Below are 14,789 nucleotides of genomic sequence, written 5' to 3'. Positions count from 1 at the left end.
CCCAAAAAAAAAAAAAAAAAAAAAATTCACTGAAGCCAAACAGACTCTCACAACGATGCCAGCTGGCACACTGGTGCCAATGGGTTCCTAGAATACTAACCTAGCAGGGGAAGCCTGTACTGAAAGGGGCCTGCCCTCCAAAAAATAATTCCGTTTATTTTTGGGGTCCCCCTTGTGTAGTCTGGATGTTCGTTTCCACCAAATCCCGTGTTGAAATTTCATCCCCAGTGTGGTGGTCTTGAGAGGTGGATCCCTCAAGAATATATTAATGCCCTCCCTCAGGTGGGGACCCGGTGGTAGTAAGGACTCCCGCTACTAACTCCTGAGAGAGCTACTTGTTAAAAAGCGCCCTGTCAGCCGGACTCGGTGACTCAGCCTGTAATCCCGTGCTTTGGGAGGCCGAGGTGAGTGAATGGCCTGAGCCTGCGGGTTCGAGACCCGCCTGGGCAACTTTGTGAGACCTCATCTCTACAATAAATCAAAAAATCAGCCGGGCATGGTAGCGTATGCCTGTAATTCCGGCTATTCAGAAGGCTGAGGCGGAAGGATCGCCGGCGCCCAGCGGGTCGAGGCTGCAGTGGCCGGGAGCGGCCACTGCACTCCAGTCTGGGTGACAGAGTGAGACTCCGACTAAAAAAAAAAAAAAAGAAAGGCACCCTGGCACTGGCCCTCTTCTCTTGAGTGGGATCTCTGCATACATAGTGCCCCCTCACCTCCTGCCATGAGTAGAAGCAGCCTGAGGCTTTCACCAAATGCCCAGTCTTCCAACCAGCAAAGCAATGAGCCAAATAAACCTTTTCTTTGTAAATTGCCAGGTCTCCATTTTTCCTTTATAGAAACAAAAACAGACTAAGACACCCCGTAAACTCTGTGATCCAATAGTCCTGAGGAAGTATAACATAGGTATTCTGGTAAGTCAGTTATTCAGCCATTAACTCAATAAATGAGTGTCTACTTTGTGAGGGGCAAAGTGCCAAGTGCCAGGGATACAACGATAAATTCCTTGCCTCTAAGGGGTCTACAATTCAGTGAAAGGAAATAGATGTTATAATTTAAATGCTAAGTGCCACGATCCAGGGATGCACAGTGTTCCATGGGAACAGAGGGAAGGGACACCTTCAGGTCACCTAGAAAACTGGATGGATGGTAATGTCACTCATCCAAACTAGGGCTCCATGAAGAGGAGGAGGAGGAGGAGAAGTTTAGGGGAGAAGGTAATAAGTTCAGGTTTTGTTATGCTGAGTTTGAAGTGTTTGTGCAACTTCCAAGTCAGGATGTCCAGAGGCAGTTGCATGAACAGGCCTACAGCTTAGATGAGAGGTCAAGGTTAGAGACCCATACCCGGAGGCCATTAGCACACAGGCAGTAGTTGACAGGCCATTAGCACACAGACAGTAGTTGATGATGTTGCCTTGGAAGAGGGCATAGTGTTGAGAGGCGCTGTGAAACACCATCGTCTAAAGGGCAGACAGAGGAAGAAGAGCTGGAAAGATAACCAGAGAAGTAGTAGAGATATATAGGCTTGGAGTCAGATGTGAACGAGTAAGATCAGAAAAATCAAGATAGGATTTTCAAGACAGTCTCAATATCTTCAAAATATGAGTTTAATGACAGAGTTATCTACTATTCCACAAAAGGACTGCCCTATTTTCAAAAAATTTGCACCGGGTCTTCCACATGTGTTAAGAGATAGAGAAGATAAATTAGAACATTATACTGCACACCTAATGCTAATACTACCAAGCACAATATAACTGTTAGACAACCTGGAAGGCACTTTGGGATTCTTTTTTTTCAATGCCTCAGGGCATCGTTCTCAGCTCCGATTATTGTTGCCCTGGTCAACTGTGGGAGTGCTGATAAATGGAGAGTTAATTGACCAACGTATAAAGCAACCTTTAAATGAGAGGCTGGCTAGCAGTGACAGAGAAAGGGTATTCGGATCCTAACTCAGGCTAGGAAGCAGCTGACCCAATCAGAGACATGAACCCATCAGGAAAAGGTAAAACCTTTCATCCTTCTGGTCTTTTCTCCACCCTCGGCCCCTACTGATGCATATGTGAGACTTGTCATCTAGAGGGAAAGTCAGAGAGCAAATCATCCTCCCATCCCAGATTCTAATATACTAGAAATGATGGGAACACCTGTATCTACGTTTCAGGGCCTCTCAATAGCCTTCCAAAGGCTTGGATCTGAGTTCATAATGGTCTAGCTCACGAAATTTCATAGGGCCAAGAGAAACAGATTTATACATCTGTTTCCAAGGCCAAGCCTTTCCTAAAAGGAATCCTCTTGGCTGGAGGAGGGGTCCCAACCGATGTGGTAGGAACGGAGGGGGCTACATGCATTAATTGTGTGTCTTCCTGGGCTCTGATGATAAGGTCACTCCATGCTTGTGTGCTAGCAAACTGTCAGTTCTGTTACTGTCCTAGTCAAAGGCAACAAGTAAACCTGTGCTAGGGGATGCTCCCCCCAAGACCGCCAGATTCCAGCACTGCCGTGACCCGCGATGGTCTGACAAAGAACAAGAGCTGTTCCGTGACAGTCACGACCGCCCACCTGGGAATAACTCCCCGCCTATCCCTGCTGGGTGGGATTGCTGGGTTTGGAAAGGCATTTGCTGAGTGACGCTGCTCCTGATGGGAAGCGAGTGGGAAAGGAGATGCTGGAAGGGGGGAAGGAGTGGGTGTGGGTGTGAGCCAGGGCTGCTTGCTGCTGCCGCCTTGTGCTGTCTGGACGTCGTGGGGAGCTGTGGTTGTGCTTTCCTTTGAACGATGTGGAGCGGGGGCTATTCGTCCTCATCCTCATCCTCATCACTGTCATCATTATCCTCGTCATCAGAATCGTCCTCATCGTCCTCGTCCTCTCCGTCTTCACCGTCACTGTCATCATCTTCGGTGTTTATCTTTCCAGAGAGCACATCCTCAACCCAGTCCTCCAGCTCTTCAGCTGTGGGCAGGTCGTCGTCATCTGGAATCTCCATCCAGACACTGTCAGCCTGAATGAGAGACAGAGTGAGGGGGTGAGGGAGTGAGGGAGGGAGTGAATTAATGACTACACGAAGGCTGAGCCAGACCAGTGAGTTCCAAGTAGCCGTGCTGTGTGGCCCTGGGTCTCCTCGACATGTCAAAAACGTGCCCATAGTTAAATGGAAATGCCAAGTTGCAGAATAGGATGCATGGTATCCTGTTTGTGTGACATAAAAGGAAATGTGTATTCCATTACCCAGCTGAATATGTATACGACATTTCTGCTAGGCTACCCGTGCAACAACCGCCCATGGCTCCCTTGGGAGTGAGACTATGGGTTGCACCAGGACAGGGTCCGAGTATCCTTTTCACTTTCTATCCAACTGTTCTATTTTAAAATATTTTAAGTTGAGCATATTTTTAAAAAATTACTTGCTATTATGATTCATTTAGAAAGTAATTTATGAAGTAAATGAATATAGAATTTCTTAGGTGCGTGAACACCTACCAAAAAGGCAAAAGGACATGGCTAACTGGCCCCCACTCCGAGCAGATTCTGCCTTAATTAATTTCAGCTCTAATGATCCTCTATAATCTTCCGCTGTTTGTATCTATCCTCACTTCTGTTTTGTTATGGTGGAGTTGTATTGAGTGTCAGGGCTGAGGTCTAAAATTGCTTAGTCCACCTCACTAGCCTGTTCTACCCTCAGTTCATGGGTGCCTGAATTCTAAGAAGTTCCTTACTTGCGTGTGTGTGTGTGTGTGTGTGTTTCCTTCCCTTCTGTAGGCCTGGCTCTTGGCTGTGGCATAGTTGCCTGCCTGGGCTTCTGGGCCACAACTGCCCCTCCACCCGTTGTGCAATAACAGTTCCAGGTGTGGGTTCTCTCGTGTGAAGAGACCTTGTTGTTTGGCTTTGGGGGAAAATACAGGCGTTTACTGGGGCGGAAAGCTCCATATCACTGGGTCAGGTGAGGATGGTCCAGTAAGCAAGGAAATGCATCCAGAGAAGAGACATGGGACCCCAAATTATGGCTGGCTGGGAGACCAGGTTTGGAATCTCCTGGCAAGTTTCCTAAGCTTGGGCAGGACCAAAGGTCCTGCTCATCTCTGAAGAGGGCTGGGCTTCCGTAGATGATCTCACAATCTAGGCTGTGTAGCAGAAGACAGGGCACTCTGGGGATGCCTGAGCAGGCCTTCAAGGGGGATACTCACATCTGTCACATTCACCACCCCGATCTGTGGCCTGAATAGGTCAATCTTGAAAGTCTTCTCCCAGTAGGCAACCAGCTGCAGCAACAAAAATGAAGATGAGGCAGCAGACAGAGGGCATTCCCTGCTAAAGCCACTTTCTGTGGCTGGGCCCGCCCGTCATCCCATCACATCACCAGGCCGTCGTGGGTGAAAGGTCTCCAAAACAGCTGCAGGCGCTTGGGAAATTGGAGACTTGGCCCCAGCCCTCAAGTACTTTAAATAAGCATTAAATAAAAGATGTCACAGCACAAACTGTGGAAACATGTAATAGACAAGTTTCTACAGCTGTGAGGAAAAATATTACAGAGATGGTCTAATGTGGATTCCCAAATTACCCGTGGCTCTTTTATAAATTAAAGAGCCATTCCTCTCCACCATTGAAAAAAATCCCAAATCTGTCCACTCTTCTTCATCCTCTGTCACTCGGAGGCTGCAGTGCTCTCGCGTTAGCCACGGGCGTCGGTGCCTGCCTCTTCCCACCCATTTGTTCTCATCACAACAACCACAGGGGGGAAAACAAATCCCTTATCTCGTGCCACTCCGCTATATGAGTTGGCTGGGAAAGCCATCATGTCCCACGGGTTGGCACGCGCGTAAGTCAGAGGAGCGCAGAGAGCGTCTTCGTTCAGTCAGGCGTGGGCTCCAGGTGGACCCATCACTGACTGGGGAGGGACTGAAGGAGCAAGGGGCCACAGGGCTGAGAAGACGGAGGCATTCAGTTTAGAAAGTCCTGGGGAAATATACGGCCTCATGGAGACGGGGGATCTTCAGGCCGTCAATCAGAAGAGTCTGAAGATTTATCCTTTGCAAAAACCCAGGCTAGCATATAGAACTGGCCAGAAGAACTGCAGACCATCTGCAAGCTTACATAACAAAATGGATAAACTAGAAATACCACCAGGCAGAGGCTATATAAACAAAGCTGTCCTGCATGCAGTCTTAGATGGCCGTGACTTTGTTATAATTACCCAGTGTTACAACATTGGTCTCAAGTATCATGAAGTCTTTACCTTTGATTCACCCATCCTTACAATTGGATTGGTTTTCAGGACCTTTGAGATTCTTAAACTCTCTCAATTTTCTTTTTTTCTCTTCTTCCCTCTCTCCCCTCCCCTTCCTTCCCTCCCCTCCATCCTTCCCTCTTTCCTCCCTCCCTCCTTCTTTTTTTCTCTTTCTCTCTCTCTCTTTCTTTCTTTCTTTCTTGATGAAGCCTCACTTGGTTGGCCAGGCTGGTCTCAAACTCTTGGCCTCAAGCGATCCCCTTGCCGCAGGCTCCCAAAGTGCTGGGACTACAGGTATGAGCCACTGTACCCGTTCTCAGTTTTCTCTATTTAATCACAGTATTGTCAGCCATGACCTATGCAACTAATGATAATTCCTGGAAGATAAAGTTATCATTTATAACCTAATGATAACTAAACTGGTACTGATTACCAGCGGTTAACTCTTACCTAAAACAGTCACTAGACCAAGTTTGGCATCACATAGAGCTAGGTTGGGATATCACAACCACCACTTACTAGCTTTAACCTCTCCAGCTACCATTCTTTTCATCTGTGTGATAAGAATGATAGTAGTACCTACTTCGTAGGGTTGCTGAGAGGCTTAGCTGTGATGATGCATGCAAATAACTTATTCTAGGTCCAGACGTACAGTGGAGTATATTAGCTATGTGTATTATTCTTACCGCTGGGTTCAGTCTATGCAGTGTAAAATTCTGTCTATTCATTGACACTGGCAAGAGTGTGGACTTTAAGATTCTCACGCATTCGTCATGAGCTAGATACTATGCTAGGTCCTACGGAGAACGTGATAAACAAGACAGGCGTACTCTCTGCCCTCAGAGAGGTTACTCTTTCTCTGCACAAAGTTCCTAACTCTATGCAAAGTGTTCATCTCTGATTTTTATTATTAATTGAGGTTGCCTTGGAATGATGGTCCCCACCCAAAAATAAAAGCAGCTCTAGGGAGGAATAGTGGTGAGCCCCCCAAGGAGCTTCAACTCTGGTCTCCAGGGTGTGAGATGACTGCATCTAACCATTTCAGTGTCAGCCCCAGATCCCAAGTTCAATGCTGCCCCAAGAGCCAAGATCTCCCATACTGGATGGGGTGGCCACTGGGTTTCTTCGAGTGCTTCTACATTTTTCACCTTTTCCTCCATATCTGAGGGTCTTGTGCTAAACACAGACATGGAGCTGTGATGACCACTGAGGGTGGGGCCCTGGCCAGAGTCACTCACCAGAGGAAAGTCGTCTGGGTCGATCCACAGGATGCTCAACTCAGGGTTGTCAGTATTGTCCCGGGCAACCTGTTTCAGAATCTCCAGGAACTCGTAGCCATCTGAAGCAAGATTCGAGAAGGTTGAGTAACCCCTGCACACACATGGCTTCCAACATGGAGAGCCGAGAGTGTGGTTTTTCCACGAGGGTTTCTTAGGCCATCTGGTACATACCCTCAATGATAGGATTATTCTATAAAATGAGTCAGATAAGAGCTCCAGTCACAGAGCAGCTTATACAAAGGAACCAATAAAAAAAATGTGAACAAAGGATTTAAAGTTCACATGGAGCTGGCTGGTTTTTAACTGGAAGCCAAGCTTCATTTGTTGATCTGCTTGTGAAAACTGACCAAATGGGGTCAGAAAGGTCAGGCCCAGGACAGAGGAACTCCTGCCTGTCCTCAGTGATCCTGTGCCCGTTCTGGAAACAGATCACTTGCTGTCCCACAGAGTTCCTTGTAACATTTGCTCTTTGGACCAAGAACACGTAAGGCTAGACCCTTAGTTTTCCATGACCGGGAATTCCTAAAACCTTCAGACCGAGAGAGCTTCTGCTTTTCAGTCGGCTTCCTGGCTTTGAGATAGCGAATGGGGTTCTCTCCCTCCCTCACCATTTCCTTGTAACTGTGCCCTCCTCCAGTCAGCAGGAATCTTCATCTCCAGGGAGAGATGATTCATAAGAAACGTGGAGACAAGACTCATAAACTTCCAGAAAATAAACTTTTTAGCTTTAAAAGCCTAAACTGGAAGGACTGGGAACATACAATTTTTGACATACACAAAAATGTTTGGAGAATGTGTAGTAAGAGATAACATTCTCTCAACCCTCAATACCATCACTGCCCCCCACCACTAGAAACAGAGAAAGAGTTTAGATTCTAGAATGTTTCTGAGAATAAACTGTGTCTATCTGAGTGTGTGTGGAAGAATACAAGCCATGTGTATATGTGTGTCCATATGCAGAATCTCCATTATTTCGGGTAATCGATGTATAGGAGCAACATACATTATACGAGAAGAGACCCAGAAAAAAACAGAATTATTTTTTGTGGGGTGGCCCCTTGCAGTACAGGCTTTCCCCACTAGGTAAGTCTTCTAGGAACCCACTGGCATCGGTGTACCATCTACCGTTGTTGTGAGAGGCTGCGTTCAGATTCATTGAATTTTTTTTGGAGATTCTTTCAACACATTTGCCCATTTCATGATGGGTGGTTTACAAGCACACCTGCCCACATCATGCTGAGTGTTCAGCAGTTTATGTTTTTTTTTTAACCCTATGACTTCTGTGCCCCACCCTCCCTATTCACCCAATCTCACTCTGAGTGATTTGGCTTTTTTTTTTCTGAGTAAAAAAAGTCCTCAAAGGGAAATGTTTTGCCCATATGGAAGAGCTGAAACAAGAAACAGCAGAAGCACTAAAAGGCATCAACACTGATGAGTTTGAAAACTGTTTTGAGCAGTGGAAAAAGCAGCTTGATAAGTATCTTACATCAAGTGGAAAGTACTTTGAAGGTGACCGAAGTTTAAACATGTAAGAATAAATACACACATTTTTATAAGTAAATTCTGGGTTTTTGGCATTCCTCCTTGTATACAGGAGTGTTCAATGTATAGGAGTATGAGAGATCCATGTTTTGTTTTAGAATGAAACTCTGGAAAATGGAAAGATCCCAGAATCCCTTTGAGAACCCCTTAATGCAGGTGCCCTGGGGCAGAAGGTCTGTTAGAAGGCCCCGCAGAGTTGTCTGTGGCTCTGAGGAACACGGCCACGCTGAGATCCTGTGGCTGAGATGGAGAGAGCTAGTGGCGGCCTGTTTGCTCAAGAACCAGAGGTCAGACACAATGACAGACTTCTTTGAAGATGCCAGTGTGGACAGATGGTGATGACTCCGACCAGAGGTACACCCTACCCAGTCACACCTAAGAGCCAGCAAGACCCTGGATCCCTTGGGATGGTGGGATGGGGATGGGAGACCAACACTTTTTAAACCTGGTTTCCACTATTCAGTGGAAATAGAAATCAAAATAGAAATTTAGGTCTAAACAATAAAGTTCTATTTCTTGCATAGCTGAATTTCTGGCTTGAAATACATACTTTCAACGCAAGCAATTCACCAACTGTTTGGGAATTTAGCATGTAACTGCCTTTCCTTTGCAATTTTTCTTCTTCTGCCCAGGATCCCAGCAAACTTGACTCTGTGGCCTCTGTTTAGCAAGCCTCTCTTCTCTCCAGCATGCAAGGCTTTGTGTGGCTATTTTGGACTCTGGGTATAGATTTTTCTCTACACTTCCTTATCGCTAATGTATTCCAGGCAAAACGCATGCTATTCTTAGCAGCTCTGCTTTGAGTTGGTGTAGTCACTCTAAATGTTGCTAGCTCACAGTAAAGATTCAGACTGAGCCCTCCCAGGCCTTATTACCTGGAAAGCAGAGCAACCTCTAGTGGAAAAGAGGGTCTTCGTGGCATGCAGCCCCTTTCCACAGGTGCAGGGTTGGCCAGGGTGACTTTTCAATCTATGTTCTTAACTATATTGCTTATTTGCTTATGATAGGTCAGATACCTGGGATCGATAGGACCCTAAGCTTTAGAATTCATCGATCTATCATCATGGGGGGACAGGGGTGGCAGTGGGGGTAGGGTACTACTCTTGCTGCCTGTGGGGGCTGAGAAAGCCAAGTCCCTCCAGAGTATCATTGACTGCTCTGTGTGGACACTATGGCTCCTTGTCTAGGCATGCGACTGTGTGCAGTCTAGCACCGGGAGTGGGTTATATACAGTCTTGGATCCGTGTGGTTAAGAAGGCGCTCACAGAAAAATTCCTCCCCAAGACAGTATATCATGGGAGCAGTTCCTTCTGGCTCCAGTTTCTGATTCCATAACTGAAAGTTTCATGGATGGTTGTGCCATGGTCCCACCCTGGTTATCTGCAGATTTAGGGTCCATAATGCATAGATGATGGGAGGGGGATTCCCCCAAAACAACTTTTGTTACTATTTTCAGCTGCAGAGAAGAGAAGAATGATTATAAATGAGGTGGCAGTGCTCTGGAAGATGAGAAAGAGTTCAATGTAAAAAAGGACCTTCACAAATCTGAAATTCACAAAGAGGGTGAAATGCTACCACACAGACCAACTGCAAGGAGAACGTAAACGTGAGGTACAAAAGATTGACTCACATAAAGGGAAAGGAAAGACTTCCCAGGCACAAGCCTTGAGTGGGACAAGATCCATGATCAGAACTACAGACTGATTACACGACAGAGCCCTGCAGTTTTCTGATGGGAAAATCCCATGCCATGTTGGGAGTTATAAAAAGGAATGCTACATACAAGAACACACATACCACTTTCCCAGTCTACATCCCTAAGCAGGTTCAGAGAGGAAAAGGAAAAGATTGAAGAAACAAAAATTGGATCCCACAAGAAAAATCATATGGATTATGGGTTTTATGGAAACAAGTCAGAAGTGTGGTTTAACACCTGTTTTTAAGAACAGGAAAGGTTTTTGTGAGGAGAATATTCCTTGTGTCTACAGAGGAGCAAGAAACTCTCAAAAACCATTCCCAGAATAAATTAATAAGACGGACATTAAAGCTAGAGAAGCTTCATTAGACTACTTTCAGGGTGATGGATTCACTAATGGGCAACTGTCTGAGTCCCTAAATATTTTCAAAGCACAACAAAGCCTATCCTTCAGGGAGGCAACCCAGCATAACACTTAAACACATGGACTCTAGGGCCGAATGACTTGGCCCAAATCCTGGTCGTGCACTTGGAGTGTGACTTAGGGTAGGTTATTTAACATCTGTAAAACGAGAATGATAATACTAGAATCTACTTCTTAGGGTGGTTGTGAGTTAAGTAAGTCAGTGTCTCTGAAGCACTTAAACAGTGTCTGACACAAGATTCAACCATTATTCTTCCTAAATTACCTTACATTCTTATGTCCGAACTCACGAAAGCTGAAGGGAACTCTCTAAGCCTGGCTATTCATCTGTTTATTCAACACATATACATTCAGTGCAGTCATCTGGGCACTGGGAATGGTTTAGATACAATCTTGGATCCCTGTGGTATGGAAGATACTCACAGAAAATTCTACCACAGACAGTACATCATGGGTTTCTTCTGGCTCCAGTTGCTGATTCTGTGACCAAAGGCTTCAAGGATGGCTGTGAGCACCCTGCCTCAATAACTGGGGGTTACAGCAAGGTTTAATGTTTTTGCTCTTAAATCATCAGCTAGCTTGGAGATTCCTGATTCGAGGCTGATAAGCCTCCAAGGCACTCCCTTCTTCAGATCCAGCCTTGAGTACAGACCTGTTTGAATGGGTTTTCATTCATCTGGAAAAGCTGAGTTAAGGCAGCTAACCCGGTCTCACGTGTACTCAGTTGCTAAAACTGTAAGTTACAAGTTCAATTTCCTCCTGAGAGCTTCTGTTTTTGTAAAACTGGCAGGTGCCCTGGAAACAGGAGTGTCTACTGCAGATCCTCCCTTTTTGACCAGGAAGGCAGGTGTAGCAAGCTTCATTTCACTTTTGTAATTTGACATTAAGTACAGGACTAGTCCACAGTTGCAATTACATGACTTGAATGAATAAGTTTGAAATGAGCAAATGTTTCCTTTGTCAGTGATGGACCTGGCTCAGAGGACTTTTAAGATTGTAGTCAAGTATCTTTCAGAAGAAATTGCCCTTCATTCCAAAAAAGTATGTTGAGAAAAAGTGGGAAATGTGAGTCAAAGATCTGTAGGCTAACAGCTATCTAAACAGAGACTCGACCACTATTCTCTGCGGTTATTAGAAAAGCGCCAATTCTCAGAGCCAGAAGAAACCTTCAGATGTTCTAGTTATCCAGGTAGGTGAATAGCCTCCACTCAAAACGTATGCTATTTTTTTCTCTTGAATATTTCCAGGGCCATGATCCTTTGACCTCTCTAAAGGCTGATTACAGAGTTGATAATCCTAACAGTCAAGAATCTTTTCCTTGCATCCAAATGAAATCTCCTTTTTCACAAGAAGTTCACTTGCTTATTTCTTCCTTGTGGACATAGGGCATTGTTCTTCATATGCAGAAAATTTGTAATCATGTTTCCCCAGCCTTGCTTTATGAGTATTTATTGAGCACTTACTGGGTATTGAGTACTTTTGAATTGAATTGAATTTTTCATTTTATTTTATTCATTTTATTTTATTTTATTTTATTTTAGTCAGGGTCTTACTTAGTTGCCCAGGCTGGAGTGCAGTGGCACAATCACAACTCACTGCAGCCTCGACCTCCTGGGCTTAAACAATCCTCCCACCTCAGCCTCCCAAGCAGCTGAGACCACAGGTGCACACCACCATGCTAATTTATATATATATATATATTTTTTTTTATATATGATGTCTCATTATATTGCCCAGGCTGGTCTCGAGCTCTTGGGCTCAAGCAATCCGCCTGCCTCGGCCTCTCAGAGTGCTAGAATTATAGGAGTGAGCCACCGCACCTGGCCACACTTAACCTTTACAACTTGTCTTGGTGAAGGTTGGGAAGATTCTTATCTTCATTTGGACCCAGGGAAGGTAAGTGCCTTCTTGCCTCGCATCCTGTGCTAGCAAATGGTGGCATCTGGAGTCTGGCTTAGGTCTTCACCTGCTTGTGTGAAGTCATTTCCACGACCTTCTGCCCTCCAAGTTCTCTGCAATCCTCCAGTGTTGCTGCCATCTTCCTTCTTTCAGTCTGTGCTTGAGATCTTCAAGCCCAGTGTGAAAGCTTCAGCATCAGGAAAGCAGGGGCTGGGATGCTGAGAGAACTGTCTGTGGGGGCGGCTCCAGGGCTGGGGGGCTGGCTCTGCCCTCACTGCTGACCATGCCATGAGTCCTTTCCTCTCCACGGCTGTGGTGCGGTGGGTTGGCTAAACTCAGTGACGGCTCTGAGTGGGACCGGAGTCTCAGAGACGGTCCTAAATAAAGTAGAGAGTCGTGGAGTTGTGAGAACTGCACTTCCTCCCTAGCCACAGGGCTTTGAGACCTGAGAGTCCCTGACCCCGGGGTGAGGGCTGCACATAGAGCCTTTCCCACGGCAAGTGAGTGAGTGGCCCGTGGGAATCCCATCTCTGTGGGAGGAGAAACCGGTGATTATCCTCCCCTGTTTCCCTGGCAAGGACTGGTGGGAATGAGACCGCACCAAGCCCTGGGGGACCCGTTCCAGGCCAGGCGGCCAGACACGGCCATTTCAGGAGTCAAGGCCCCCTTCAGCAGGGGCACGTGCGTCTCAGACTAAATCAGTGGCCCGGGAGCTGAGAGGCCCACAGTGTGCGGCCCACCCTGCCCTGCCCTGCCCCTGTTCTCCTGACCCCGTCCTCCTGACCCCACTCACTGGCAAGCAGGTTGAGTCCATTCCACAAAGGCTCTGAGAGGAAGCCTCCCTGACGGCATGTCACCAGAAGCTATGGGCCTCAGGGTCTCTCTGCTCCTGGAAGAGAGACCTAGGCTTGGGAGGGCTGAGCTCTGAGAGTGGATCCTGCCACGGCTCCTGTGGCCCACAGACAGACATCACGCAGCTCAGAGTTTGTGTCTGGAGGGGGCACTGGCTCTGGAGTTTGAAGACATTGCACAGGTCACTTAACGTCTCTGGAACATTTCCAGTGACAGCTGTCACATTACCTCTCAGGCTGGTGGATAGTCATGAACCACTATGATCAGGTGAGGATGATAAGGCACAGGCAGAAGGGCCTCTTTTCCCCGCCTCCCCATTATCCTTTTATTCATTTTAAGTTTTTTTTTTCCACTACTGTCATACTTCCTTGATGGGAAGGGTTCATTTTTTCATCAGGCAGTTATATTTTGAGTGCCCTCAACATATCAAGCCCGAAGGTCATTTGCTGAGACACAAAGGGGCACCGAGCAGGTGACTGTCTTCAGGTCCCCTCTCGAAAAGGCCTCATCGGTCCTCAGGCCAGAGCCTACTCAGTAGGGATAGAATTATCAAAAGGCAGCACAGTACCTGAACGTGGGCCCTTTGGGGAGTCTCAGGAGACAGACAAGGCTGGGAGCTCTCCTCTGACAAGACAGAGTTGTCAAGAAGTCACCTGTGAGACCGAGATAGCCACGTAGGATAAGGGGCATTGTGTGGGCCCCGTGGCTTTGAGCTGGTGCTTGAGACATGTGAATACCCTACCACTTCTTACCACAGCCCTGTTTCTCTGCTTGTCTTCTCCTGGCCCTAGGATCCCAGAATTGTTTTTTTTTTTAAAAGTCACATGATTCGGTGTCACGATGGACAGACGCTTAAGGTGGTGGTGACAGAGCTCAGACGTGGGCTGGCCTGCAGGGTTTGAATCCCAGTTCTACCACTTAGCGACATAAGCTGCAGCCATTATTTAATGTCTCTGTACCTGTGTTTCCTCAGTTGTGCACAGGGGAAGATGATAACAACAGTGTCAACTACCCAGGGTTGTTGTGAAGATTAAATGTGTTGATATTTGTTGAGCACTTGGAACAGTGTTCAGCACCTAGTAAGAAGCCAATGGCAAGTATGATAAACCAGATATAAATCTGGAAGTTCAAAGGCGCAATTAGCTTCCTACTTGAGACAACTGGTCTCACAAACATTGTACAAGCATCCAAGGCAGTCAAAGCTCGGGTGGAACAGGGCTGGGGGATGTTCCTTCCAGTGCCTGTCCTTGCATCTCCTGCTCGTTAGTGCTAATATTCTCGATGCCCTCGGAGGGTATCCATCCAGCATGCGCTCCTGTAGAAACGCTGCTTTGCAGCCAGGCTCAGTGGCTCAGCCTTAATCCCGCGCCTTTGGGAGGCTGAGGTGAGTGGATTGCCTGAGCCCGCGGGTTCGAGACCCGCCTGGGCAACTTGGCGAGACCTCATCTCCACAATAAATCAAAAAATCAGCTGGGCGTGGTAGCGCATGCCTGCAGTTCCAGCTACTCGGAAGGCAGAGGCGGAAGGATCGCCGGAGCCCAGCAGGTCGAGGCTGCGGTGGCCGGGAGCGGCCACTGCACTCCAGTCTGGGCGGCAGAGTGAGACTCCAACTCAAAAAAAAAAATAAAAAAAAAGAAACGCTGCTTTGCAAACCTTTCGTGGAGTGCTCTAAAACAAATGTCATCCTGACACAGACACATCTGGGGGTGGCAGGGAAGATAGTCGTTCATTTTCAAACCTGTCAGACGAGCAGCTCGGTCCGGCTCTCAGCACATGGGAGCTGGAGGAGACTGGAAATACAACCAAGTTCTCAAGCATCCAAGTGGTTCTGCTCGCTTTTCACTCCCCCGTAATCTCTCCGATCTGCACTCCCTC

At 46.9% G+C, this 14,789-nt stretch overlaps 1 protein-coding gene across 2 annotated transcripts in view; it reads right to left on the bottom strand.

Annotated features, from left to right (window-relative positions):
- Positions 1 to 1,579: 1,579 nt before the first annotated feature.
- Positions 1,580 to 14,789, bottom strand: part of CASQ2 (calsequestrin 2) — a 67,124-nt gene continuing 53,914 nt past the window's right edge. Inside the window, exons 9-11 of one of the 2 annotated variants that reach the window (XM_008071568.2) lie at positions 6,460 to 6,560; positions 4,182 to 4,256; positions 1,580 to 2,998 (exon numbers count right to left, since the gene is read on the bottom strand). In XM_008071568.2, the coding sequence (XP_008069759.1) occupies positions 2,789 to 2,998; positions 4,182 to 4,256; positions 6,460 to 6,560 (386 nt within the window). In that variant the 3' untranslated portion in view covers positions 1,580 to 2,788. The remainder of the gene's footprint in view (positions 2,999 to 4,181; positions 4,257 to 6,459; positions 6,561 to 14,789) is intronic. The other variant, XM_008071569.2, reaches the window with a different exon arrangement.

This window comes from Carlito syrichta, unplaced genomic scaffold (assembly GCF_000164805.1).
Source record: "Carlito syrichta isolate Samal-C Ts95f unplaced genomic scaffold, Tarsius_syrichta-2.0.1 Scaffold314375, whole genome shotgun sequence".
NCBI lineage: Eukaryota > Metazoa > Chordata > Mammalia > Primates > Tarsiidae > Carlito > Carlito syrichta.
Note: the sequence above shows the minus strand (reverse complement) of the source record. Positions and strands in the feature narration are given on the sequence as shown.